Source organism: Etheostoma cragini, chromosome 7 (assembly GCF_013103735.1).
Source record: "Etheostoma cragini isolate CJK2018 chromosome 7, CSU_Ecrag_1.0, whole genome shotgun sequence".
Lineage (NCBI taxonomy): Eukaryota > Metazoa > Chordata > Actinopteri > Perciformes > Percidae > Etheostoma > Etheostoma cragini.
In genome coordinates, this window is record NC_048413.1 from 18,429,785 (window position 1) to 18,457,404 (window position 27,620).

Genomic DNA, 27,620 nt, shown 5'->3' on the forward strand with positions numbered 1-27,620 from the left:
CCCCCCCCCCCCCCCCATCTTCCCTGGCATCAGTTCAAGAGTATTTGCGTCCGAACAGACGATATATTTTGCCCTAGTAACCCTAATAGACCCGATATCTTCTCCAGCAGGAACACAAGCATGTAGGCCGGCATTGTTGTTATTATGAGCCGTTGTGGGAAAAGAGGTTGAAGGCAAGAGGTCAAGGTGTGTGGCAATGACATCATCAATATGTAAGTATGCGGCTTTGCCGTCCAAACAAAGACGCAAGCGTGGCGGTTTCAAATATGTTTGTCAAGCTGTGTTGGACTTTTTATGTCCCCTAGTGACCAAAATCACAAAACAAACACAACTCCCACACGATTATTGCAGCTTTAAAGATCATCCAACTGATTAGTTTGAAGATAGTGAGAAGAAAGTTAATTGGTTAGACTTGTGAATGAAATTTATGAATGAGCTTGTGAGAAGGAGGAAATCCTGAAAATGCTGTAAATGTTTGCATAAAGGACGACAGCCGGGCGTGGGAATGTAAAAATCCACCGTGGAAGAATAGAGAGTAAATGTGAGAGAAATAGTTCTCCCTCTTGAGCTCATTTGCATGAGGAAGTGTGTGGTTCACTTCCTCCGCTGTAATGCAAATGAGAGGTCCATTCTTAACTCAGTAGTTACCGCTGTGTGAGAATACTGATTTTGTACACTAGATTGATTACTTGACAGTGTTTTGGTGGATCACTCCAGTAATCTCTTATCTCTCTGCTCCCTCTCTGGCATCTTAACTCAAGTCTCTGTTTGACCCTCCATGCATTACAGCATGGTGCAATTTCCTCCTCTTACTCACAGTAACTCAACTATTGTGGCAAGCTGAGGATGACACAGCACCAAGCTAGAAAGCCAGCTACGCCACCTCACTTATAACCTTTTCCTAGTAATCCGCCCATGGTTTGGAAAAATCTCTAGTAATTCATTATATGACGCCCATTCGTAGGCGAAGTTCCACTAGAGTTCTACTCTACTCATTCAGTGGAGACATGTAATTACATGCTCATGTGGCAGCCATAAAACCAAGATCAATAATAACACGTCAGTATTTTAGAAGGAGCTTGCACAACAATAGTCTTTTTATTTGAGTTATTTATGATTTTATTTGTCGGGAAGGTACACTGCATTGAATCATTTAATGCCACATTTATAAGTGAATTAGCTTACACCTAAGGCTCTGAGGTCATGTATATCAAGCTTATCTTTTACGTCTTAGTGACGTCTGTGCTCTGTTAATGTGCCATGTGAATGTTATGAGGGTCTGTCCTTGTGGTTTGTTCTGTCCAAAGGGCTCAAAAGTAGTGACAGTAAAATAGGTGGTAAATTTACAAAGAGGAAGTTAACTTCTGCTTGCATACAGTAAGTCTGATATGAAACTCTTTGACTTGTCAGTGTTTACTGCATGGGAAAGTATTAAGGACACACTGAGTCAGTGGCTTATTTGTTATTCATGGTAGACAGAAGGTCACATATTAATCATGGACATCAAAACCTTTTCCACTGTTTTGTGGTAAGATTTGACTCAGAAGACATTTCTGCAAATCTGTCAAACTGTGGTGAACACCAAAACAATAGCAAGTAGAGAGAAAATGACTGTTACATTACATTCAAATGGCCTCCACCGCGTCTTTTCCCCTCGATCTTTTTAAACCATTTCAATGACCCCTGCTGGCCCTCAGACCTCACTTTGAGAATCATTTGGTGTACAGCAGTTGGACTCAGAATGAAGCCTGGCAATAAACAAAATGATTAATCAGTCTTATTGGATAGTTGTCACACCCAAAAAAACAAATTTTCATTTAAATCAGTTCCACCACAAAAATATTTTACTCTAGGACTATCATTCAGTTGATCAATCCCCACTTCATATCCAACATACATGTAACCGTTCAAAATAGATGATTTCTCCAGTTCTTTGATGATTACATTGTGTGCTATCATTGAAAACAGGGCATCTTGTCTTCTGGTAGCAGTGGTGGAAAAAAAACCTTTTCCAGTGGTTTTGCACATATAGTTGGATATCTGGAGGGCCTACCAACCCACAAACGGTGAAAGATACAACCCAGTCAATTCTTTGTGGGCTGCCTAGATCAGAAATCATGGGATGCATTCAGATTCATTTGGAATCCCTTGCTATGTCACATGCAGGCTTGTTAGAATATACCGCCCCTATCTGAGCATCTCCACCTACAGTTTGAGAACTACCTAAACAAAGATGTGCCATATTTGTCTATCCAGTTAGAGCAGACTAGGCTTTTTGGAAGGAGGCCTTAAAGAGACACAAGTTAAAACAAATCATTTTAGACAGAAGTTAAATATATTCAGACAGAGAGTATGAAATAAAATAAAAACTTACTCTACTTGAGTATGCTGCTATGTCAAACTTTTATTCAAGTACATGTAGCCTACTTGTATATTTATCAATCAATAATTATAATCCAGTAATGATTGCTAATATATATTATCCCAAAATATTCCATTCTGCATAATGAGTACTTTTGGTACTTACAGACTTTTACATGTAACAGTGTATTTTTTTTTTGCACTGCAGTATTGCTTCTTTTACTTAAGATTGTGGAAGAGTACTTTTTCCACCACTTTGTAGCAGGGACACCAAATCATGCAACTGACAAAAAACACAACTGTCTCCATACTGCATACAATACACCAATTCTGTGTCCTGTGTTTTCAGTGTCTTTATTGTTATCTACCAGAAGAAACGTTCAACAGTCCTTTTTTTTCCATGGGTCATTTTGGCAAAATTAAATAAGGTAATTAATGATGGCTGAATTCCATTTTGCTGCTTCAGCCCATGCTGGCTCACGTCCTGGGCACTGGAATAGAATAGAGCCATCGTTAATATAATTAGTAACACCTGTGCTTTCCCTGCTAGGATAAGTCAAATGTCTGCTGTGAAAAAAGGCCCATGGTGGTAGTCATGGACATTGTAACTTATGTTGAGTTTAAGACAGTTGTTGATTTTCACTTTAAACCCAAGTTAATATTAATCTATTATTCATTTGTAATTGAAAACTTTCTCCTTTACATGTTGACTTGTATTCTCCTTGCAGGATAATGTTACACTTGTGCATGTTCAGCTGACTGTGCCCATCTGACTAAAGCCTCTTCAGTAGGCTTTACTCATTTAATACTATTTCTATTTTGCATACAACTTGCGTACAATGACAATATTTACACGAAGGTCCCTCGAATATTTTTAAGCACTCTTTTCGCTCATCGTCATAAGATATTATAAATCTTTACTGTGAAAGTGTGTTTTCCCGGCAGTTCACTTTGCAACACAAATAAGGGGACCGGTACAAAAAAAGGGAAACTCACTGCAAATCATCCAGCGTTTTAAAGGTTACTAGCTTGCGTCTACAGATGCTGAATAGGCTACTGAAGACTACTGGACTATAGCCAGATACGCAGAGGTATTAAACAAAAGTATTCCCCGACATTCTTCATTTATCGACAAGCCCGAGAGTGAAAGGGTTAATGAAACTGGAAGTGTAGCAGAGCCTCCTCCCTGCTCTCTCTCGCTCTCCCTCCCTCTGTCTGTCTGTCTGGGCGCATCCGTCTCAGAAGCAAAGTAGCTAACCATTGATTATTTGCTATTTATCACCAAATTATGCCGCAAACTCATCCTGAGTTTGAAAATAAATGTCACACTTTCCAGCTTTGAGAAGAAGAAGCGAAGACTAGCATACGTTGAACGATGAAAAGGTGAGTGCAAAGTCGCTTTACCGTTCGCTGAATTATGTACGTTTGTGGCTGAAATGTTACTAAAAGTAAATGCAGTAGCCGAAGTTCTTCAAGGTTCTGGAAAGTTTTAGTTGCGCTTGATTACGTATCATGCTGTGGTCAACGTAAGCAAGCAACCTATTGTTTCAGTCCAACGGGCACTGAACGCCACGGTATGTGTTTGCGAAACAAAAGGTAAATTACAAATACGTTTACTATGAGAATGTATTGCTGAAACAGGGTCGACCTTTACACTTGAACAGCCATGTATTATCGTTATATTACTGTTTGACCCAAGCGCTACCGGTTAATAAAAGAATAAAAGACTAGCCTACTTTAGAGGTAGCCAAAACATTTGGCCCCAGGGCTTTTTTCGGCTACATCACACACCTATGATGTAGCCTACAGGGCTTTGTGGAAACAAGGTTTTTATGAGAATGTCAATGTATTACTTATGTACTGTAAAACCTGAAACTATGTGATGAAATACAACCTTAGGGCTGGACTGTAACACGCCCCACACAAGTCCATTTGTGACATCTTCACGTAAACTGGCCTCCGGATTGCACAACCGTCTTGTGATTGATAGCAGAACTGTGTGTTTGTGTGTGTGTCCAGCTGCAATGACGCTCATAACTCGATCTCATGTCATGCATTCTTTAGATAGAGGGTAATCCTAAATTGGAGATGGGGTTTACCTCCTTCAGACTGCTTCCCTCTCCTTCCCAGCAGGTTTGGGCATGTTTGAAGAGTACTTTGTGGGTGCATTATTAAATGGTCACAAGTTGATTCCTTGGACTGCTGTCTGAGTTTAGTTACAGTTTGCATCAGTCCTCATCTACTCTCAGATCTAGTAAGATCCTAGTATTACTGCAGGATGGCCTTGTGATCAATGACATGTTCTAAGTATGCAGTGTGCAAGTATGCATCTCACATCACTGCATTTCAGAGAATAGTTTTAATGTGTGAAAGAGTTAAATCAATGCTAAACTAGTAATTGTTTCTTTTATTGTTTGGTTTTGAATTTGTACAAAAGCACATCATGATCAATACAATAGATTTAAAAGATGGAAAGAGAAAGTAACATAGCAAACCTTTATATTTCATAGCCAAGATTATTTTTCTACCGTGGCCATGGCTGTCTTTAGCTACCCTTTTAATGTGTTGACATTGGCTAACTAGTGACTTTGAAATACATCTCTGCTGTAAATTTTTTACCATGTCACGCACTCATTCCCAGAATCATTGTAATGACCGAAAGTAGTCTAGTGGAAGAGGACGCAAACAGTTTAAAATAATAAACCTGGGACAGAAAACGAACGGTAAATAAGGTAATTTTATTGTGTAGGCGTCTACGGACACCGCTATACTGCCCTATGTTAAGTGCTGATCAGCCTCAACTGCGGGCCTGTCGTCAGCAGCACACAGCTGCAGAGAATACCACACTAGGAGGCAATACACACAATACAACATGGCACGTGACACCCCCTCCCATTAGAGGGAACCTCTTCCGTTCTTTGCACGCCCATGGAGCGTCATCACAAATCACAACTTACAAGTTCACCACTGGTTCATCGGCACCCTCACTGACCCTCATGTCCAAGCAGAAGCTCACTCATGTTGCCCAAAACAAGTCTCCCCCACGGGACAGCGCATCAGCAACAATGTTGTTGACTCCCTTCTTGTGTTAGATGCAGATGTTGTAACCCTGGACCAGGAGTGCCCAACGCATCAAGCGCTGACTGCTGTTGTACATCTGGGCTAAAAAGACAAGCGGGTCATGGTCACTGTATAGAGTGACTGTAAATGAACTGCATCCTACATACACGTCAAAGTTCTGTCACTAGCCCAGACTGTACATGATCCTCATACAGCGGTGCTGGCACAAGACCTATTTCAAGGCCCCTCACAACTGCACACACACTTGAGCTCGGTCCCAGCTGCAGAACGCCAGACTGTGACTGCGAACAAGCCGTGTCTCGCAGAATTCTCATAAAGAACAAATCTCTCGGCGGCAGTGACGTGTTCGTTTTCTCCATTTCTCAACAAGTTAGGTCTGAGCCATACCAATTCAGATGCCATAAGGGAGTAAGGGGGCGTATTTGTGTCTTTTCAGTGAGTTTTTTTCTTTTTTTTATATATATATACAGTCAGTTACATTCTGAGGCATGTTGCTCAGTTGGTGCCCAACCTCACATATCTTTGTCTCTACAGTTGTTGACCTCACTGGAGCTGGTCTGACTGAAGGGTTCGGGATTGACAAGATGTGTCCCAGTTCCAGTGTGGATGGACCGCCAAGCGCTATTTGTAGAGGAGGCACTGGCAGCAGCAGCAACAACAACAACAACAACAGCAGCAGCAACAGCACTGAAAATAGTGGAAATTCGGGTTCCCAGTATGCACTCTGTGCTCTGGGGGTCGGGCTCGTTGCCCTCGGCGTCGTGATGATCGTGTGGAGTGTGGTACCTGCAGACATGGCCGGTAATAGCAGCAGCAGTTCAGGAGGAGATGGTGATACCAGTGGCAGGAAACATAAAGCGTCTTCTGTGGCCTTTGTCTTGGTGGGGTCTGGGGTGGTCATGCTGCTGCTGTCCTTGTGTCTGGGAATGAGGAACAAACAGCGAGAGCAGCAGAGGCTCCAGCAGGCCCAGAACCACATGTTAGTGGCAGCGAGGGAGCAGGAGGAAAGAGAAACGTGAGTCCAATCGTAGGTTTCTAGCTTAACAACATCCACAATCCACACACAATACATGATGCTGAAAAGCAGCCTTTTTTATTTTTTTTCAATAAGCTAACAGATTGACATTACATATATACATTCATGTTTGCTTAGATTTTGATTTACTGACCTATCTAGTCAAGTCCATGCTGTTGGGTGGATATAAGCTTCCATGTCATGATTTTTTTCTTATCCCAGGAAGTGATTTGTAATTAAACCGGCAATGCACTATACATTTTACATAAAGCATTTGAGAATAATAATATATTGATTATATATTATTTCCTCTCATTAGTTAATACAGGAACTGACACACATAATGAGTACACATAATGATTTGTGTCATTCCTGTCTATATGTTTCTATAAATGTCTGCAGCGCTGAGGAACAAACCCACCGTTATGCTGTACCGAGCTATGAAGAGGTAGTAGGCAGTGGCCAGTACCCTGTCCGTCAAAGCAACCCTCGCCCAAGCACCTCCCAGCTACCTTCCTATGATGACCTTGTCCAAGTTGATGGTGTACAGTATGAATTTGAAGGGTCAGAGGCCACAACTACCGGATCCCAGCCTGCTCCAGCTTCTATTGCTTCCGCTGCTCCCGGTGCTGCTGCTTCTACATCAAATCGCAGAGCTGGGAAAAATAGCCGTAAACTCCTCCCTATCAAGATCCGACGGATAAAATCAGAGAAGCTGCCCATGAAAAACGTTGATAACTCTCAGCCAGCACCTGGATTCAATATAGAACCACTTACCCCTCCTCCGCAGTATGAAGATAAAGTGCCTCCGCTATAAGATCAAGCTGATCTTGTTTACAACAATCTACAGAAATTCCTTTGAATCCTCCATGATCCCGTTTTGTGGATCTGCGTTTTTAAACCAAGATTTGAAGATGGCTCTTCTTGAAGAGCATTCTCAGTGGCACCTTTTTATACAGTATCTGTTCTAATTCATCATTAGTGCCACATCGATCCAAAGCACGGACCACAGAAACATTAAAGAGCTCATATTATGCTCATTTTCAGGTTCATAATGGTGTTTTGAGTTGTACCAGAATAGGTTTACATGGTTTAATCTTCAAAAAACACCATCTTTTGTTGAACTGCACATTGTTGCAGCTCCTCTTTTCACCCTGTATGTTGAGCTCTCTGTTTTAGCTACCAAGTGAGGCATCTCACTTCTGTTGTTCTCCATCTTTGTTGGGAGTCTCACATGCGCAGTAGCTACGTAAGGACAACCAGCCAGTCAGTAGCAGAGTATGAGGGGCGTGCCACACTAGCAGCTAAGCAAGGATTATAACGTGTTACAAAATGATGCAGGTTTGTCACGGAAGTAAAGGCTGGACTACAACAGAGCTGTTTGGAGCAGTTTGTGAACAGTGTTTTCTGTTGGAGACAGTAAGTCCCTTTGGGATGGACTTTGGGCTTTTTCACTTTTGTAAACCTACAACATGCACAATAAAAAGATATAATACAATAAAGGAAAAGGGGAAATTCCAAAAGCATAATATGAGCACTTCAATATCTTTTTTTTTTAAATTTTGGACCACTGAAACAGATAGTGACGGACATAGGTGCTGGATCCTTGCTCACTGTGTCACTCTGTGGCACATTGCATTGAAAGCACACAACATGTCGTTCTCATTCATGTCAAAGTCATTTTCTGTTTATGCATTTTCCACTGCGCAAACTAAAGATGTGAGTTGACGATAAAAGAGATTATAGGACATCAATGAGCAGTTATGGTTCATTTGTGAACTAGCTGCTGCGGTTTGGGATTACTGCTCCCGCTAAATGCAGGCTTCATGGTGAGTGACTGAGCATTGTATGTGCTCAGCTGGGATGGCCTGATGTTGTATGCTATACAGTTACACTCCCTTTGTGTCAACAATATTGTCTCTCCTGGTCCTCTACTTCTCTATTAGCTTCTGTTGCACTAGCTTTGTTTCTGGCTCCTTGAAAAGCTGAAACATGGTCCTGGGGTTTCCTTTACGTATTCCAAGAAAGGGTTTCTACTGGACAGCACAAACTTCTATTTTTGACCAGCTTTGTTTTATTATGGTTAAAACAATGTGAACCTTTGCTAGCATTTATCAGCTACAGCTCCCATGACTCTTAGCCATAGGCACTCAACCAAAACCTAATGGCAATTGTAGTAGTTGAATGCAAACAAAATATCACTTGTGTTATCTTAGTAAGAAGTCAGTGATATGTTAGCATCAAGTACAGCAGCATGCTCAAAGGAAAACCCAAGTTTATGTTTTACCTTAGAAAGACAAACCCCTGGTCACTATTAGGTTACTTTTTAAGAGAAACTACTTTCTTGGAAGAAACTATTTCTAGGAAGTTTATAGCCTCGTCTTATGAAGTATTTGTTAGCTCATGCTAACTGACTGCAGAAAGTTTTGCCCTCCAGGTGTTCACTACACACTGAAGTACAAGTGCCTTTGTGTTCATAACAACACTGCTGCTCTCCCTAAAACATTTCAAAAGACACTGCTATAACCAGAGCATTATTATTTTGCTACTAATTCAGTGTTGCTCCTATTCTTGCAAACAGCAGGTAGAGAAGGAAGTCTGTGAGAGCATAATGGAAGGAGCTCGTGAATAGTTAAAAGCCTTTATCCTGTAGCCATGGTGAACACTGGCAGCAGTGTAGTCTGCCTCTTTCTGGGCTTGTTTCATAAACTGGAGATGACCAACAGAAAGACTCTTTGACTGTGCAGCTGTGCCATAACAAGAACAACCATTGCGCACTCGTTTGCTCATCACCATTCCTTCAGCCACAGCTTGACTTGCCTGTTTTCACTTAGAAGAATGCAAAAAATGAGCAGAACAGAGAAGAAAGACAGCTGTTCAGATAACTGGTTTGAATTGAATCACCATGCACTATGTTATCAATACCGTCAGCAAAGTCTCCTTTCTTCTTTAAGTTAGAGTTGTTTTGATATAAACAGTTGATTCCCCACTCATTCAATGGCACTTTTTTATTAGGGACTTCATTACCTAGTTCTGCACTAGTTTGTTTAAGTAAAATACAAATGAAGTTCATAAAACACAGCTACGCAATCATCGTCAGTTGGACAGATTATGTGTGTATTGCCAAGTTTTCTGTCAAACAAAAGGCAACAAGGTCCTTCAAGGTTGTCATTGAAATTCAACAGTTCAATGTCCCCATTTTTCTCACTTATTTTTAAAGTGGAAACTTGGTCTATTTATTTGTGGTAATGTTCAGTGCTGGAGACATAGCCATTGTACCTCATTTGCAAAGGACCAGTTAACTACATGAATGATTTTAATACTACGTAGTGAAAATGTTTTACATTGAAGAAATGAGTGTTTTGATTTAGCAGTCACTTTGTTTTACCCAGATGAGTGTCTGAAACACATGCTCTTTGTTTATTTGTAATTTCTTATTTTATTACTTAAATCTATATTTCTTTTTTATGTACTGTGAAAATGTGCTTTTCTATGACAATTCTAATTTGTTTGGATTTTTTCATCTCTGAAGAGTAAAAACAAATGTGTCTCATGAATATTTTATGAGAAATAAAAGGAAGTATTTGTTAATTAACACGGTATTTTAAGGTGTGTGTGTGTGTGTGTGTGTGTGTGTGTGTGTGTGTGTGTGTGTGTGTGTGTGTGTGTGTGTGTGTGTGTGTGTGTGTGTGTGTGTGTGTGTGTGTGTGTGTGTGTGTGTGTGTGTGTGTGTGTGTGTGTGTGTGTGTGTGAGAGAGAGAGATTCCATGTTGTCTCAAATGCCATAATCCCCTGAACATTTTGAAATCAATGTTTTGTAACTCTGGCACTGCAGCTGCTGGATTGACAGCTGAGAGATACATCTGGATGTTATATCGAGTTCAAGGCCCCACCCTGCATGGACATGTTTAAAAAGGGCTTCTTGGTTTTAAGTCTCGAGGGCACGAGCAGTACTTTAGCTTCACATTAATAAACCATGGCTCTGCACTCCATTTGTTTGCATTGATAAACATTGCCTTTAACTTGTAATTGTATTTTCACATACAACAGACACATAACTCACATCCCACCCACCCATATTGGACCCCTGCTATAAAGAAAAGAAGAGGTGAGGACAACAACATTCACATCCTACAATGTTATTAAAGTCCAACTGGTCAACCAATGTAAGAACAGGTTGCCAAATATTACTGAATTAAATATAATTACCTTGTAAATAACAAATTAGTTCAGAGTTAAATAACGCATAACATTGTTGATCCAGTGTTTAAATACAGGTGGAGACTTATCCTTCCATTTTAATAAAACAATGTGTCTGGCCAAGCGAGTTGCAAATGCTCTCACAGTTTTATCCCATTTGCCTATGCCAAGTTCTTGTGGTAACATTTCCTTTTACTTTGCAGTGAAAAACACATAAATCACAGTTCTCATTGCTGACAAAAGCACTTAAATAGTTTCTTCAGTAGTTGGTCATAGCCTGCAGAGTAAACAATAGAAACACAATTATAATACATTTCCTGTTTTTGAAAGCTGAGGCTTTTGTTGGCTTTGTATTATGTTGTTTATGCTGGCAAGGTAATCACAAAATGAAAATGTTCCTCACTGTGTTGATCCAGTTTGTGTAGGAGCTGACTTGTGTAAACACAGTGGGCTTCTGGAAGACGTTGCAGTCCTGACCTGAACCAAAGATCACCACGATGTGGACCTCCCAGGAGCCATCAGGGTGCTGGCAATTCAGGGTGCCACCAGAGTCTCCCCGCAGGCCGGCACACACACTGTTGACGAGAAACTTATGTACACAAACTAAGTAGGTATGGCTACCAGTGATTTCATTTGCATGCAGAATTTTCCATGTACACACTTTCAAAGTAAAAGCCCTTTCCTTGAATCTTACTTGCCTTAATACTTTAATTCTGTGCTAGATGAAAGCTTTACAGATGGCATAACTCATTGCTTTAATTGACCATTCAATAACTGTTGCAGCTTGAGATGTCCCTTTCTTGTATGAACTTAGACTACAACCAGCAGTAATGCCGTCACCAGATGCTCCACCAGTCGGCCAATGAACAGGTAGCGTGGCCAACCACTGGCAGGAGAGCCTGCTGCAGGATGTCAGCCGGAGGACCGCTGGCTGTGGGGAAGTCCCTGCTCTTCTATTCATTTCCATGACAAACAGCTCTTACAGTCACAGAAATGGTAAAGACCTTTGGTTTGGCATAGTAAATATAGACTGTGACTGTGAACTGGGCATATTAAATCACAGTACTGAGTATAAATAGATGATGAAAAGTAGGGAAAGTTCTTAATTTCATGAAACTACCATAGATCAACAATTGAACAAAATTAATTATCAAAACAAACCAGTGATGTGCACCCAGATAGCTCAGTTGGTAGAGCGGGTGCCCATGTATAGAGGTTTTCTCCTCTGCGCAGCCGTCCCGGGGTTCCAATCCCGCCTGCGGCCCTTTGCTGCATGTCACTCCCCCTCTCTCTCCCCTTTCATAACTTCAACTGTCCTGTCCATTAAAGGCCTAAAATGCCCCAAAAAAAAAAAAAAAGTGATATGTATGTATGTATAGATGTATCATAAAAAAAAACTGTCCCAGCCCAGATTGGGAAGCTTTTTAAAAAGAACATGCCGAAATGTCATTGTGATTATATTGACAACCTTCCCTTGCGTGGAGGTAAACATACTTGATGCAATGTGCAGCAGTGAGCCTCAGTCAGAAGAGAGCAGGGTGCCTCCACAGACGGGCCTCCAGCGCCCACTGCTGTCTCACTGGACCGAGATCTGAGCCGAGCAGAGAAAGCACAGCGTGCATTACTGCATGATACAATTTCACACCCACCTTGTTACAAATCCATGTAATCTCTCCTCCCTCTATTTTTGCACCAGAGGAAAAATCATCTGGAATTTAGCTTTACTAAAACAAAGAAGATTAAGAGTGCATATGTAGTTATTGCTGTTCTGTGGTTGTGAGGGATTTGAAAAACATTTTTTTTTTTTATGCAGCTAAAGACCAGAATGTACCTGCCATGGGCAGCTATGCGGCCTGATGTCCTCTACTGCCGCCACCCTGCTCAGCACAGGAGCGACGGTGGGAAGGCCACATCCGTTGGCGTGGACAGGGTCAGTAATGTGTATTGTGAGTTTTGCACCAGACTTAATGTTAAAAAGTAGGTGATTTGGATTTTTTTAAGTTTTTTATTAATTATAGACAAGAATGTACACATTCAGCTGGGATTGAACAATTCACATTTTTTTAAATAGAATATGCTTATAAGTAGTCTTTAGAAGACTATTAAGGGACTATTTATTCCACACCAAATGAGCTTTAAGTAAGTTATGTGAGAAGATTGAAACTCTGCTTACTGCTACCATAAAAACTAGAAACACCAGCCTCTTTATGACTGTAGAGTATGTATTGTGTGCCTAAATCTTGTGTTAACAACAGGCTTGCATTTATACAGCAACTTCTTTAATACCAGTGTACTGTATAGACAGACTGTCCTGGAAAACCTGGCTGTCACATGCCGAAAGTAAAAAAAGAAGCTTTTTTGATATACATCTTTTTGGGAAACTACTAACCCAATAATGAAGAAAAAGACGGTACAAAACATACAGTAAAAGAACACAAAAATATCAGATTTTGTCATTTACAGTTTCACATTTTATTCATGTATGTGCACATGGTGGCTTTGATCCCAAACGCCTGCCGCTCAATAGGCCACCATTTTCTGTGGAAGAAATGATAGAGACATGTTAGATTTATTGCAACGTCATGTTTTCAACAATAACACACGGGATCATTATTATTAATTGAACCAGATTCTTTTTTTTTTACTATTTTGACATTTTAATATTTTACTAACAGTAGACACCTGAATGAAAAAGCTCAAATAAAGCAGCAGTGATGTAGTGAGGAGTTCAGGAGCTTACAGAGCTGATCCAGTCGATGTAAGAGCTGACTTGGGTGAAGACAGTCGGCTTCTTGGGGAAATTGCAGCTGAGCCCAGAGCCAAAGCTGACAATGCCGTGAACCTCCCAGGCACCATCAGTCTTTTGGCAGTTCAGAGGGCCGCCAGAGTCACCCTGAGTCACGTGAAAGGAAATATATGATGCAAAATTCCACATTTAATAATAACTTCTTGTCACTGAAAGACACAAGTGTTTGTAGACCCTTTAACAGACCCTCTCTCTGAAATACTGAATTTTATTTACAAATAAAGGTATTTTAGGAGAGATAGTTTTCAGACATTTAGGGGAATAACATACAGTATTAGAGCAAGAATCTCAAACAAAAGACAAATGTAAATGGATAGAGCACATCCTGTTTGTAAGTGTAACAGTTATTGTCGTTATTGATCAATAGATCTTCTCTATTTATCACTGGTTCTATAATTTCTCGGAAGAATCCCATCACAATTTCCTGTCACCATCTAGCCCAAGTTGATAAACGGTATTCAAATTGCTAAAACCAAAAGCAATTTAGTTTAATATCAGAAAAGTCTAAAAACAGTCAAAAATCACATTGGAGAAGCTGGAACCAGTGAATAATTGTGAATACATAAATTACTTCAAATGCTAACTAATTGTAAAAAATAAGTTACTGATTTTCTGACTTGACTTTTCATTGCAGCTCTATTTTGTTTCACTTTGTGTGACATGTAAAATTACTATTGAAAGGAAAAATGTATGTGCTCTTTTCTTTCCAGTAAGTACAGAAAAAAAAGACAGGTTAACGAAGTTTACTGATGTCAGAAGCAAAGGTCCTACGATGGAATTTTGTGTCATTTTAGACTCACGTTGCAACCGGACACAACTCCATCTCCACCAGCACAGACCATGGTATCCTTCACCTGAGAACCCCACCAGTCAGGCTTGGTGCAGGTGGCGTGGTCCACCACCGGCAGGAGGGCCTGCTGCAGGATGTCAGCGATGGGACCTCCGGCTGTTTGGACAAGAGATGCCCACTAGCATTACTTCAGCTCAGGGTAAAAGACTTGTGAGAAACACAACTTGAAAGGGTAACTACCTATGTTTTTGTGTCTAAGTGACTGATGAGAACAACAATCTTTGACACTGGTCCGGTACTGCAGTCGGCAGCGGCTTAACAAGCTACAGTATAAGTCGTAATTTTCCAGCTTGTATTTACATTCACAAAAGTGCTTGATTTGCCATTGCCAGGCTCAGATTAATATTCTCAGTCTTTTCATACTTAATACTGGAACAATTTCAAAGATTGTTGTTCCAATCAGTCACTTACACCCAAAACCAAACGGTAGTTACAATTTAACAAGACAAATGTGTGAGGGAAACACTGATTAGAAAGGATTAGGCAAACACATGTTTTCCATCCACACAGTAAAACTTTTTTATTTTAGAATAGTAGACTACTCTGCATCAAAACAAATTGGTCATTCTCTAACTTAATTATACAAATACAAAAAAACAAAAAAGGGCTTCTTTACATTTGCTGTATACAGTCCATAAACATATACATTTAAATCTGAAATGCTAAGATAATACTGAATTACTAACCTAGATACGAAGAAACTGTTAGAACAATATTTTATTAAAACAGGAATTTAGGAAATAATGCTTTCTCAGCTTTTTCTTTTTGATCATTGCACACCACTGAAACTATTATCTGATGATGTTTTAAGTGATCAATTAGATTTTGTCCGAGCACTTACTCTTTGTGCGACCCCATCCGGTGACATAGCAGGACTCGTCATGGGGGAGGATGAAGCCGGCAGCAGGTAGACAAGCAGCCGTGATGCTGTCAGAGAAAGTAACAGGGGACTGCAGCTGGATCAGGGCGATGTCATTACTGGAGAGGAAACAAACATTTAGATTCATCAAACACCTGCTTTAAAATGCAATGTTTACAGAAAATCATCTTTTTGATTTAAGTCTTGCAATTCATAGCCACAACCTCAGTGAGAAGTCTCTTTTTTTTTTACCGGATGAACAAGGGGTTCCATTTCTCATGCACGACAATGTTAGCGGTGCCCATGAACACAACACCCTCCTCAGTCTCGATCAGGTTGTGCTTTCCCATGGCAACTCTGTACTCCTTGCCCCGGCTGCAAGTTGACAGAGAGAAGAATACGAAGCAGTGAAGTATTAGCTCAGAGATCCTCTTCAAAGATTACATTTCTTGATGCTTAAGTTAAAAGACAATCAATATCCAAATTACCAACCATGTTTTGTGTATTCAAAACATTTTAATTATAGAAAGCATTTTAATTGTCCTAAAAGTGAAAAGGAAAGCGGAGAAATGTGCTAGTGATCATTCCCTTTGGGCTCTGGATTCAAAGAATTTCAGGAATTAAGTAAAACTGTATTGGGTACATGAATCAATTTTTAATATACATATATAATTCCACAGAGTATGTTCCATGACAATGATTGCTAATATTGTGTCAGTGTTGCATTGAGTTGTGATAATCTTTCATCATGAACAGTTTTGGGCTCCACTGTTTCGTACCTGATACAGTGAGCAGCAGTGAGGACCCACTGGTCAGAGATCAGTGTCCCTCCGCAGGTGTGTCTCCACTCGCCCTCTCTGTTGTACTGCAGGGAAATCTAAAACATACATATATACACATACCCTATTTCAACAAACGGAGGCATATTCTTTAAAGCCAAAAATGTATTTAAAACTGTCCCGTTGTTCTGTGCCTTTGATTAATTATTTTTGTTAATAAATTTGGGGCAATCTATTGCACTGTAACCACTATATTATTGATCCAGTATAATTTTTTTGCTTTTTGTATATTATCTTATTTTATTTATCTACATTTATTCTATTTTAATTAATTAATTTGAATATTTATTGTCTTTTAAACAATGTTTTATTGCATTTCTTTGCCTTATGTAAAACACTTCAAACTTGCTCTATTATTGTGATAGATTTAGTGCCCTTGTCACATACTTTACTGTATCTTAACAGCCTAAAATTTACTCCTATGAAGTCTGCAGTCTTAAATAAGTATTTTTACGATGATGCTTTGTTTTTGGAGCATGTTTTACCTGCCATGGCCAGCTGTGAGGCCTGGCATCCTCTCCTCCAACCACCCTGGTCACAGTAGGGGGGAAGGTGGGCACGCCGCACCCGTAGGCTGAAGAGACAGACAGAGACGGACTCTTAATTATTAATCTGCATTCAGTTTGTAGAGAAAGCTGAAATACTGCAGTTGCATGGCTCAATACAGATGTAACAGTGCTGTGTATGTAAGATCCTTACCACCAGCAACAAAGAGAGCAAAAACCACTAACTTCATCATGTCTGTAACTCCACAGTTTGCAGTAACACATCTGCCATATTTATACCGTTGATGATGTTATGCAACCTACAAAAACTGTATCAAATTCCTGGAAATGTTCCCTTTGACTATTTGTCATGCTGGGGTGGAGCTAAATGGACAGCTAAACAGCCAGGATAACGAGGCCAAGGGCAAAGTGTCTTGCAGTTATGTATAATCTTTGGACTAGTTTGTTTAAAAACTCAGGGGAATGAAAGGTTTTTAGCTTTATCATTGAGAGACAGATTTGACGCAAAGAGCCTTATTTCAGACAAAATGTTACCCTCCATATTCTGATTTCCTTTACAAAGAAACACAGTACCCCGTCCAGCAGTTAAAGTTTCCATTTCTCATGAAAGGACTGCATGTTTTCTGTGATCGTGTAGTACTTATTAGTACCGTCTAATACTTGCATATATCTACATAACAACAGGTCTTTTCATTAGGTTTGATTGTAATATCCGCTCATTACACATAAGGGGTAAAACAGCAAACAGTCTTATTCCTCTGCATTGATCCACTACATTTTGTATCAAAGCAAAAATATTGCAACAGTTATATCTGATTTTACATAAATATTAGCATTTGATCTATTATTTTTTGGAAAAACAAGTTGGAAGGGTGCAAAGAATGACTGCTTTTGGGCTAAAATATTGAGTGTTTTATGTGTATAAAACACATTAAAATACTGATGTGGGATTTAAAGTGCACACTTTATTAATGATCTTCGAGATTGTTTATATCTATTCGCAAACATGTACAGAAAGATAATTTCGAGAGAGAGAGAGAGACCAAGAGAGCAGCAAAGGGTCGTAGTTTGGACTCTGTTGTTCAGACCAGAAACTAACTTCTGTAGTCTGGCAACTTTAGTTTCAATTTCATATTGTGAAATATAAAAAAGTAGTTGGATTTTTTTTTAAATTAATTATAGACAAGAATGTACGATCAGCTGGGCTGAAATTATAATAATTAAAATTATATACATACTTCATATTTCATATTTATTCAAGTATAAAATAAGACAGCATTTTTCTTTGATAGTACAAAACAGACAGACGGACCATTTTTAAATAAGGGTATAACCATAGTGTGAACGGCATCTGTTTATTGTTTAGTTTAACTATTTCCACAATAAAATATATAAAATACATACAATACAAAAAAGCGATGTCAATGCAGTTTACATGTATTTATTAAAAAAGCAAACTTAAAATAAGACAGTAAATTAAATCAGAAGAGGCAAACCTGCAAATTCAATGTATTCCAAAGCATTGGCCCTCTACACTAAATTGTATAATAATAAATTGATTTCTTTATGTACAATGTACTTTATGTCAATACAGCAAATGGAAAGTATTTTTTGCCTAGTTTAATGTGAGAAAATGTCTGAAGAAAAATTAAAAAAATATTTTGAAATGGATCTGAATCCAAAAAAATTGACTGCTATTTATGTATTTAAACAATATACGTGCATATGGATCTCATCCATTAGAATGTGAAATCATTCTCCAAAACTCTTTGGAATTACAAGTAGTTTGGTAAGAAATTAAGGATTTGTAGCAGCCCAAATAATAGTGTCAGTTAAAAGTTGAAAGACCTGACCAGCTGAAGTCCCAATGAGACATCTGTGAGGTTCTCACAGATGTAGAGTTGGAGAGATAAGGTCTATTTTGGGATATTTGTGGTTACTTATCTCCAAGGTTGATTACTTTTCCCCACCAACTTGTCCTGGCTGCTCTGAGGCAAACGTTAAGCAACACATCTGAGGTCTTTACACAGGTCGGTTCAAGCGTTATATAAGAAGGAGCACGTTCCCCTCAACTTCTACTGAAGACAGTCACAATGAAGTTCGTGATCTTGGCTTTGTTTGTTGCTGGTGGTAAGCTCTGAAACTATTCTGACCAGACAATTAAATGTTGCTACATACAACTGTAGACATTGTTATACATTAAATCGTCTGTACATTTGATATGAAGCATTGAGTTTGTCCAAATCACATGTTATCACTATGCTAAAAAACGTTTTTAAACATTTCTTACAGTTAAAGAATAAGATTTTCAAATGGTAAGACACCGTCTTAAATTACCATAATCTGAACTGTTGTTTCTTAGCCTACGGGTGCGGCCTGCCCACTTACCCTCCCGTCATTACCAGGGTGGTTGGTGGAGATGATGTCCGTGTGAACAGCTGGCCCTGGCAGGTATGGCCCCTTTAAGACTTGTCCTTTAAATTCTGTGTCTTCTGTCCAATTCCGAAAGTTATAAGAATAACGTTGCGTGATGTCGGTGTTTGTCCTCCTCAGGTGTCTCTGCAGTACCAGAGTGGCAGCAACTTCTACCATACTTGTGGTGGCACCCTGATCTCAAACCAGTGGGTCCTCACTGCTGCTCACTGCATCAGGTGTGGCTAAAACGTAAAAAAAAAGAAAAAAGGAATAATTCTGTAATAAAAAAGGTATGCGAGGCACAAAGGACAAAGAGAACCAGGCTAACAGGGTAATAGAGGCAGTACAGAAGCAAATACATGTTTGCATACTTTACTCTGGGGTTGCCTAAGCACAAATCTAAATATATATTCAAAATTGGTCAAACCGTTTGACTATATTTTATCTTTAGACACATGGGACTAGTGTTTTCTCCATAAACTCATATATTTTTGGGGAAAAAGCAGTTCCCAAAGAAAAACTAGAGTCAGATAAAATAAATGGCTGAAATGTTTCTCAGAAACATAAGGAGCACAAGCAATTATGAGCACTCATAACAAGATATATAGAACATATATATTTCCTATGGAAAACATTTCATTAACACAATGTCAGTTTTTTCCCACCCTCATTCCCTTTAAATCCTGACTTTGACTACTAATACAATAGTGATTTTTCATGGGATCTAAAAAAGTCAAAGTTGTACTTTTGATGAGCTGTGGTCACTGATTGTTAGTATTCTTACTTTTATTCTATTAGATCATTTATTATAATTTTCATTGAAATCAGAATATGAAAGCTTTAGTGCGTAACTTTTTTATTTTAATGAATGTCTGTTACAATCAAGCCATTGCCAAATGAGTTGCTGCAAAGCTAATTAAGACAGCTCCACAAAACTCTCTGTATTTCTCAGTATGGCTGTGTTCAGAAGATTGGGGTGTCCTGTTAGAAGATTGGGGTGTCCTGTTACTTTCCCACGCAGAAACTCGATTGCAGATAATTACCGCTTCTGATAAATCGGGAAAGCCTTGTATCATGTGGACGCACCAACAGCTTTGTTGTCATTACTTAGAATTCATCATGGGGTTGGGTAGAAACGACACACTATAGCTTTAATTACATGAATAAAAAATATAAATTGGTAATCCCACTTTTATTTACACTGGCAGTATTAATTTAAACACTTTCAGAGTACTTTGATTTGGTACTTTGGGTGTTCTATTCAAGTGCCCCCAGATCAAAGCAACACTGACCCTTGTTTCTGTGTGTCTTTTTTTGTGGCCAAGCAGCAGTCGTACCTACAGAGTCTACCTGGGAAAACACAATCTGAAGACCAACAATGAGGCTGGTTCCATCGCCATCAGCCCCGCTAAGATTGTCGTCCACGAGAACTGGGACTCTTACAGAATCCGGTGGGTCATTTCCCCTCCCTCTTGTAGACTACTCATTCTGCTGCTGAGACTATTATGTTAAGTGTTCTGTTGATGCTACTAATGCTAATTAACATACTGTTTCTAAATGTGGTGTCTCTAGTAATGACATCGCCCTGATCAAGCTGTCAACTCCTGTCACTTTCTCTGACTCCGTCATGGCCGCCTGCCTTCCCAACTCTGGCGACATCCTTCCTAACAAAGCTCCCTGCTATGTCACCGGCTGGGGTCGTCTCTGGAGTAAGTCCTTTTAAGTAAAAAATAAATAAAAAGAAAGAAAGAAAGGCTGGCAACGTTAATATCCTCTTATTGATTTAATGTTGTTTCAATTTTACTGTCAAAGTTGGGTGAGCAGTGAGCATGGCAACCTATTCCACCTTCTCCTCTCAATTTAAAGACACAGTTGGAGTTACCCAGGACTTGAAAGCTCAGACAAATAAATATTATCTATATTCTCTGTTTATTCTTACAAAACTTTCTGATCTTTAAAAAACTTAACCCACTTTAAACTAGACCTAGTAAAGTTCTGGAACAGACTTAGTCTTGACTGCTGACCTGAATCTGAATGCCTTGTTCTCTCCTGAAGCCGGAGGTCCTCTTGCTGACATCCTGCAGCAGGCTCTTCTTCCTGTGGTCGACCACTCCACCTGCACCCGGTCTGACTGGTGGGGCAGCCTGGTCACCAACAACATGGTCTGTGCTGGAGGAGACGGAGTGCTGGCTAGCTGCAATGTGAGTCCTTTCATTTAAAAAACTAATAGTGATAATTTTATCTGTTTAAATTTATTTAAATCTATATTATAGATTATAATTATTATTATCTAAACCTATATTTGAAACTGTTGATATTTTTCTATTACACTAATTCTGTCATGGTGCTCCCTTTCTTTATATTGTAGGCCTAAAACTTGTAATTAGTTTTAAACGTTTTTTATCATCGTTGGTTGATCCTGCACTTTGTAACTTTGTTTACTAAAGTGCTATATAAATAAAGTTACGATAATTTTTACTATTTGTGTCTGTTCCCCTACAGGGAGACTCTGGCGGTCCCCTGAACTGCCAGAACCCTGATGGCTCCTGGGACGTCCATGGTGTGGTGAGCTTCGGCTCTAGCATGGGCTGCAACTACCCCAAGAAGCCCTCCGTCTTCACCAGGGTCAGCGCCTACATCTCCTGGATCAACAAGGTGATTGAAAAAGCACTGAATAGTAAATCATATTTCCAAAAGAAGTCATTTTGTTTCTTTTTGGATCGAGCAAACAGCAGTGATGTTTTCCTCCCTCTTTGAGTAGAGACACTCACTTATAGACAGATCTTTGTGCTTATTACATGGCTCTTGATATTGGACACAAATCTGAGAAATATGTTTAATTAAAAGGAGCAGAAACTCAGAGGAGTGGAAATGAAGCCCTCTAGTGGACTATTTTAAATGTGTTCTCTTTATGCTTTTCCCTCCAGGTGATGACCACAAACTAAGATGTTGGCTGTTGCACTTCCTATAAAGTCATCAAATAAAGAATGTATTGGCTAATACAGTGTCTTCTGTGTTTTCTTAATTGGACATCAAAGTGCAATTTATGTGTTGGTTTGACAACTGTCACAAAATAACCTGAACTTAAGTTGTTGTCTATCATTTACTGAAAAAAATGACAGGACAATATGTGCCAATATCTTAAGTTTATTGTTTCACATGATTTGAGCTCTCTGGAAGACTCCCAGCTATAGTCATATGTTTAGTTATGGACCATCTACTTCGTCAAAGGCCGGTTATGCAAAAGCTCTCACTTTGGCAAATGATAAGGTTCCCTGATTGCTGTATACATTACACACATTTTTAGATTCCCCAAATAGAAATTTGGATAAAAGTAAAAGCAGAGCCTGATGCCATTTTCCATGCATTTTACTGTGATGACCAGCACCCTTGATCAGTAATAAACACGTTTTAAAATACTAATGACACCTGGTGTTAATAAATCCAAAAAGTAATCCAATTATTTTCATTTGACAGAAACACTGGTGATTAAAAGCAAACAAACAGATTGGGCCTAATTGTATTTTCCATAGAACCATTTCATGTAGCATAAGTGTCAGTACAGCCAGCAAAAAACTCAACCAATTACAAGTTTGAGTAGGAAAATTACAAAAAAGTAAAGACCAAAATTGCCTACATGACGTGAAATGACGATGCACATAAACATAGCCCTACTGCTCATTACATACCTAGATGGAATTTAAAATGTCACCATGAAATACTGAAGGCATGAGTTCCATTCACCCAACGCAATGTCTCTCTTCCTAAAGAAAAGTAGTAGATTTGTCTATATTTATGTATGAATGTGAATATTTGTTTATTATTTCACATATTATATGGCCCATTCACTTAACCTATGTGTTAACGTTATATTTTCTGTAAATGTATGGTGTATCGTAAATTGTGTTTCAATTCCTCATTTGCAAAGCCAGAAAATAATTCTGCTTTGGTTTGGGCCTAAAAACGTTAAACAAAATTTGAGAATAGATACTATCACAGTCCTCTAATCAAATAAAAGCAAACACAATCAGAGAGTAGGCTACAATAACAAGTAAACGAAATCCAATTTCGACGACGTCCACTATATTGAAACTACTGCAGAGCCTGTCGCTGTTCCAAGAATAACTCTTCTGTCGGAAATATAGCGAGGAAGAAATTGGTCGCCATCTTGTATTATGCACGTTGATTTGTTTCTTTAAACATTGGTTGAAGGTGTTTGTTGTAGCTTTACACACGGCCTTCAGGCAACATTTCCTAAACTGCCACTGAGAAGTTTACCTTCCCTGCGGTATGTTCGTTTATGTGATGTCCGCCCATTAAGCGACTCAACGTTATTAATATATGTTTGTAAGAAATGCTTCTTTTGGAACTTGAATGCTAACAAAATAACAGTTGTATTTAGCTAGCTAGCTAACTTTAGCCTGTGAAGGGTGTTGTATTTATCTTTTCAAGGATATTATCGTACATGAGATTTAATTAATCATTGCAATATTCTTTTTTAAATTATAGAACTTTTAGGTCTTTCGTTTCGCTCAAAAACAACGTTAGCTATACCGTTAGCTAGCTAGCGGACATTCATATAATTTTTTTATTTACAGATTTCGCCTATGTGTGTGTCAAACAAGACGTTCTTGTTGTTGAAATACTAATAACTTACCGTTAAAATAACGGTTATTTGAAAGTTAAGATTAACCGTAACTTTAGATGTCTAAAATGCAACATTACCAAATTTAGTCCAGTTGAACAAAAAGATATAAGAAGTAACGCTACAGTTTGATAAACACGATTCCTACGCATGCAAGCTAACATTAGAGGATTTCCTTCTTTTGAGTTTTTTGCAACAAGTCTGATTAAATATGACGCTGGTCTAAATTGGATTTCAGCGCCAGCTGTGCTCCTGCTGCAGTATTCAGGTCCCAAAAACGCAACGCTATTTTGATCCGTAAGTAAAATAAACATCATAATTCATAAACGTTAACATTCGGTCTTGTTTTACCATACCTGACTTGCTGAGGCTGACTACATGGCCTGTAGCTGAGTACCAGCTACAGGCCATGGGCAGGTACAGCTTGTGGTCACGATGTCCCATGAGTAAATAGAAAGACAATTAATATAAAGTTGCGTTTAAGGTGTTAGCATAGAATAAAAAAAATTTCATGTCAGTAAATTATCAATTGTTTCAAATGAGCACTTAATCACCTTTTGACAGGCTGGTGGAAATAGTTTTTTTCATATTGATATGGTAGTTCATGCAGAGCAGCCCTTGTGTTTAATGATGTAATGAGGTTTGGGAAGAGGCCGTTAGACAGTCCTTGTTTCAGAGGTTTTTGTATAATAAGAACAAATTACTCACTGAGTGAGCATTGCAGTTCAGAAACAAGAACATTTGTGCAGTCTGCTTTTCTGTGTCCTTTTAAAACAATGTAACTTATACAACAAGTCCATCAAAAGATGATTTTCTTTTTTTTTTTAACCAGTTCCGTTCAAACTGGTTTAGCTTGTTGATCAGTATACAACTTTAAAGGTTAACATATCATTTGCTTTTAATTTCACCTTTGCTCCTTTTTAAGTGCTGAAGCCCACCTATTGCTAATGGGCAAAATATAACAAAAGAAATAGTTTTCAAACTGTACCGTACTTCATCCGACCAAAACATATTTTGTAATTATGAGAGTTTTTTAAACCTACTATGGACCACTCTCCCCTGGGAACTGTGTTAATTATTTTTTAACCATTATTATAGCCACTTTCCCATACATTTGTTTTATATGACAGGTTTCTTAGTCATAACCCCAATTACTGTCCTGTCTTGTACCTGGAAAGATCTCATTTATAGCCATGATGTTCCACAGTAATTATTAACATAATTATTTTGCTTCCAGGCCTCATTTGCATGTTAATTATCATTAGCCACACAGAAAAACAAGTAATGGCAGTTAAGTAAGAAAGCTTATCTTTCATTATTCCTCCACCAGTCCTCTGTTTTGAGATGATGTCAAACATATTTTTTGCTTGAGATCACAAGCTTTCACCTTGGTTGTTAACACGTAACGTTTCCAAGCTCTATTTTAATAGAAATATTTTGTAATGTATCAAGTGACTTGATAGTTTGGGGCAAAATCAACAGTTTTCTAGTTTGTAAATGACCTACAGTTGCGCAGTGAGATGTTTTTTACTTATAGGGATTGCCATAAACTTTGACTAAAGGTCATCTTTTTTTGCTTTTCTTTTTTTGCATTTCCAGGTAACGCTGAGTGGAATTTCATGAAGAAACACTTCCCTCTGCTGGGTGGATGCCAGTGGAACTTTGCAAGACAGGTAGAACTTTGATTGGCTTGTTGTTTACATTTTATAGAGGATTGTACAAAATCTATTTTATATAGGACATTCCTCAGTAAATATTTGCATGTCTCTTTCCATAAGATGACAAAAATCTATACTGACACCTTGGCACCTGTAATGAGCCTTTTTACTGAAAAAAGGCAGGGGTTGAATGTTATATTAAACTCGGTGTCTGGAAATTATTTTCTTTTCCACAAGATGGCGACAGATTACTGTTTAGGCGCCGACAATGGCACACAGCGATTAATCATTTGTACTTAATAATGTAAACCCCTGCGTATTACTTAAAATTATAATGCCACACCATGTTTGGTTTAAACAATGATCCCCGCCAGTTCAACCAACGATAATCATGTTATTAAAACAGAAATTCCTCTTGGGCCTCTTGGTAATAAGGCTTTCGTAACATTTTATAAAGTGGGGTAAAGCTGAAACACAGACAATAAACCACACACATGGTGTATTAAAGTAGGTCTTTAGCTATGTATCGGGTTGATTATTCTAAAATCAAATTATTTTAAACTGTGGATTCATTTTGGGTTATATTTTCTAGAAAATGCCTCTGATTGTTAGATTTTAGAAGTTTTTAAAATGTTACCACTTTTTAAATGACAGTTTATATACATAAAGCCAGTTGTTTGTTATGAATGAAAATATTCTATCTATTGGTACACTAATATCTAGGGGAAATTTAATCTTCTGTTTTTCTCGGCCTGGAGTGAGTCAATGATTAATAACATTGATTTTTTGCGTTTTTATTTTTTTGTAGTGTCAAAACAAAACAAACTCTTGATACAGAGACAGAAAATTCAAAAACTGCCATTACATGATTATATATTATTATTTTTCAACTTTCACTGACTTAAATCTTTAAACCCACATCAGTCCTGTTTATAACTAACAAATAATCATTTTTTTAGATTTTTACCCATTTAAATGCCACTTTTTGACATGATGCCACTGTTAAAGAACATTAAAAATGTATTTTCAGTATACTAAATGCTAGAGGGAAATGTCTTTTTCTGTTTTTCATAGTCTTGGGTAAGTCAATGATTAGCGGGAGCATTGATTTCAATACATATTTATTTTTGGTGCGGTATTATATTAAATTATAATCATCTGTTAACTTCAATTGACTTGCATCTAAGAGGCCCATTATTGATTTATTTTACCATTATTCAAGGTTTTTCACCTTCTAATTATTTTGATTCTTTTTATACCTTTTTTTATAGCCTATAACCCTGTACCAAAATGCTTACGCGCACACACACTCACACACACACACACACACACACACACACACACACACATTCAAAGCTCATAAGCCTATACTTCAACTTATTTACTGCATGGAGGAGGTATGATATATTATAATTTGAGTTTGAAGGCTGTGCATGCATGTGTTTATCAGTTGATGGGTTGCTGAAAGTGTGTGTGTGTGTGTGCATGGAGCAAAACAGACAGACAGACAGACAGGGAGGGAGGGAGGGAATTGGGACCTGCAGTACAATATAATTTCTATCTCTCAAGCCACACACACACACACACACACACACACACACACACACACACACACACACACCACTCTGACATCCTTATCAACATTCACACATAATTTTTTAGTAAGATACATAAGCTGCAGTGTTCTATAATACAGCAGCAACACCCCAAGTGGAAACCAGAAAAATAGCATACTTGCCCCAAAGGGCAAACATTGGAAAATTGCTAAATATAGAGGAAAACGACTGATATAATAGAATGCATTATTTTATGCTGTAATGGCTCACGTTTATCTCTGTATGTCAAACACACATGAATCAGAGTGAATGCATGCCAAGATAACATAGCTTTCAGCTCTTGTGCTCATGCAATCACATACACTAGCATGTAGTAGATATGCAAGTGCACCCCTACAAAGATACACACACACATTTACACTTCAATAATGTATACTGTAACTTGTTTACAGAAATGTACATCGCCATTGAGGTATAAAATATTATATTACATTGAGTTTGAAATCATAGTCAGGGTCATGACCGAAAGAACGAGATCCAGGGTACAAGCGGCCGAAATGGGTTTCCTCAGGAGGGCGGCTGGCGTCTCCCTCAGAGATAGGGTTAGAAGCTCAGTCATCCGAGAGGAGCTCGGAGTAGAACCACTTCTCCTTCGCGTTGAAAGGAACCAGTTGAGGTGGTTTGGGCATCTGGTAAGGATGCCCCCTGGGCGCCTCCCTAGGGTGGTGTGTCAGGCACGTCCAGCTGGGAGGAGGCCTTGGGGAAGACCCGGGACTAGGTGGAGAGATTTTATCTCCAACCTGGCCTGGGAACGCCTCTGGATCCCCCA

The 27,620-nt window shown here is 38.7% G+C and overlaps 3 protein-coding genes, 1 long non-coding RNA gene and 1 pseudogene across 5 annotated transcripts in view; 3 read left to right on the forward strand and 2 right to left on the reverse strand.

Annotated features, from left to right (window-relative positions):
* The first annotated feature begins 3,561 nt into the window (after nucleotides 1-3,561).
* tmem51a (transmembrane protein 51a) lies at nucleotides 3,562-10,052 on the forward strand. Its single transcript, XM_034876168.1, has 3 exons — nucleotides 3,562-3,744; nucleotides 5,977-6,457; nucleotides 6,860-10,052. Exons 2-3 carry the CDS (start codon nucleotides 6,027-6,029, stop codon nucleotides 7,272-7,274), a joined length of 846 nt encoding a protein of 281 aa, XP_034732059.1. The 5' UTR covers nucleotides 3,562-3,744; nucleotides 5,977-6,026; the 3' UTR covers nucleotides 7,275-10,052.
* Nucleotides 10,053-10,871: 819 nt separating this feature from the next.
* On the reverse strand, nucleotides 10,872-12,839 carry LOC117948190 (annotated as a pseudogene).
* A 271-nt stretch (nucleotides 12,840-13,110) lies between these two features.
* On the reverse strand, nucleotides 13,111-16,827 carry LOC117947340 (chymotrypsin-C-like). The gene is made up of 8 exons (XM_034876170.1): nucleotides 16,711-16,827; nucleotides 16,497-16,585; nucleotides 15,952-16,049; nucleotides 15,425-15,547; nucleotides 15,155-15,291; nucleotides 14,264-14,409; nucleotides 13,398-13,550; nucleotides 13,111-13,195 (listed from the first exon to the last, which is right to left on the reverse strand). The coding sequence occupies exons 1-8, from the start codon at nucleotides 16,748-16,750 to the stop codon at nucleotides 13,178-13,180; spliced, it is 804 nt and encodes a 267-aa protein (XP_034732061.1). The 5' UTR covers nucleotides 16,751-16,827; the 3' UTR covers nucleotides 13,111-13,177.
* Nucleotides 16,828-18,500: 1,673 nt separating this feature from the next.
* On the forward strand, nucleotides 18,501-21,934 carry LOC117947341 (chymotrypsin-like elastase family member 2A). Its single transcript, XM_034876171.1, has 8 exons — nucleotides 18,501-18,647; nucleotides 18,880-18,968; nucleotides 19,071-19,168; nucleotides 20,261-20,383; nucleotides 20,505-20,641; nucleotides 20,988-21,133; nucleotides 21,435-21,587; nucleotides 21,860-21,934. The coding sequence occupies exons 1-8, from the start codon at nucleotides 18,611-18,613 to the stop codon at nucleotides 21,875-21,877; spliced, it is 801 nt and encodes a 266-aa protein (XP_034732062.1). The 5' UTR covers nucleotides 18,501-18,610; the 3' UTR covers nucleotides 21,878-21,934.
* A 1,219-nt stretch (nucleotides 21,935-23,153) lies between these two features.
* The window catches only part of LOC117947357, a 50,323-nt gene continuing 45,856 nt past the window's right edge, over nucleotides 23,154-27,620 (forward strand). Inside the window, exons 1-3 of one of the 2 annotated variants that reach the window (XR_004657219.1) lie at nucleotides 23,154-23,224; nucleotides 23,764-23,874; nucleotides 25,177-25,250. This is a non-coding gene — a long non-coding RNA (uncharacterized LOC117947357). Of the gene's footprint in view, nucleotides 23,225-23,763; nucleotides 23,875-25,176; nucleotides 25,608-27,620 lie in introns of those variants that run through there. The other variant, XR_004657218.1, reaches the window with a different exon arrangement.

Excerpts from the sequence above, each read along its gene's own strand:
- tmem51a (XM_034876168.1), top strand. The coding sequence starts at position 6,027 with ATGTGTCCCAGTTCCAGTGTGGATGGACCGCCAAGCGCTATTTGTAGA. Across the intron at positions 6,458-6,859 it reads GAGCAGGAGGAAAGAGAAAC|CGCTGAGGAACAAACCCACC; the intron begins GTGAGTCCAATC and ends AAATGTCTGCAG.
- LOC117947340 (XM_034876170.1), bottom strand. The coding sequence starts at position 16,750 with ATGATGAAGTTAGTGGTTTTTGCTCTCTTTGTTGCTGGTG. Across the intron at positions 16,586-16,710 it reads TGCTCTCTTTGTTGCTGGTG|CCTACGGGTGCGGCGTGCCC; the intron begins GTAAGGATCTTA and ends CTGTCTCTTCAG. Across the intron at positions 13,551-14,263 it reads GAGTTGTGTCCGGTTGCAAC|GGTGACTCTGGCGGCCCTCT; the intron begins GTGAGTCTAAAA and ends CACGTGACTCAG.
- LOC117947341 (XM_034876171.1), top strand. The coding sequence starts at position 18,611 with ATGAAGTTCGTGATCTTGGCTTTGTTTGTTGCTGGTG. Across the intron at positions 20,384-20,504 it reads TGGGACTCTTACAGAATCCG|TAATGACATCGCCCTGATCA; the intron begins GTGGGTCATTTC and ends TGGTGTCTCTAG. Across the intron at positions 21,134-21,434 it reads GAGTGCTGGCTAGCTGCAAT|GGAGACTCTGGCGGTCCCCT; the intron begins GTGAGTCCTTTC and ends GTTCCCCTACAG.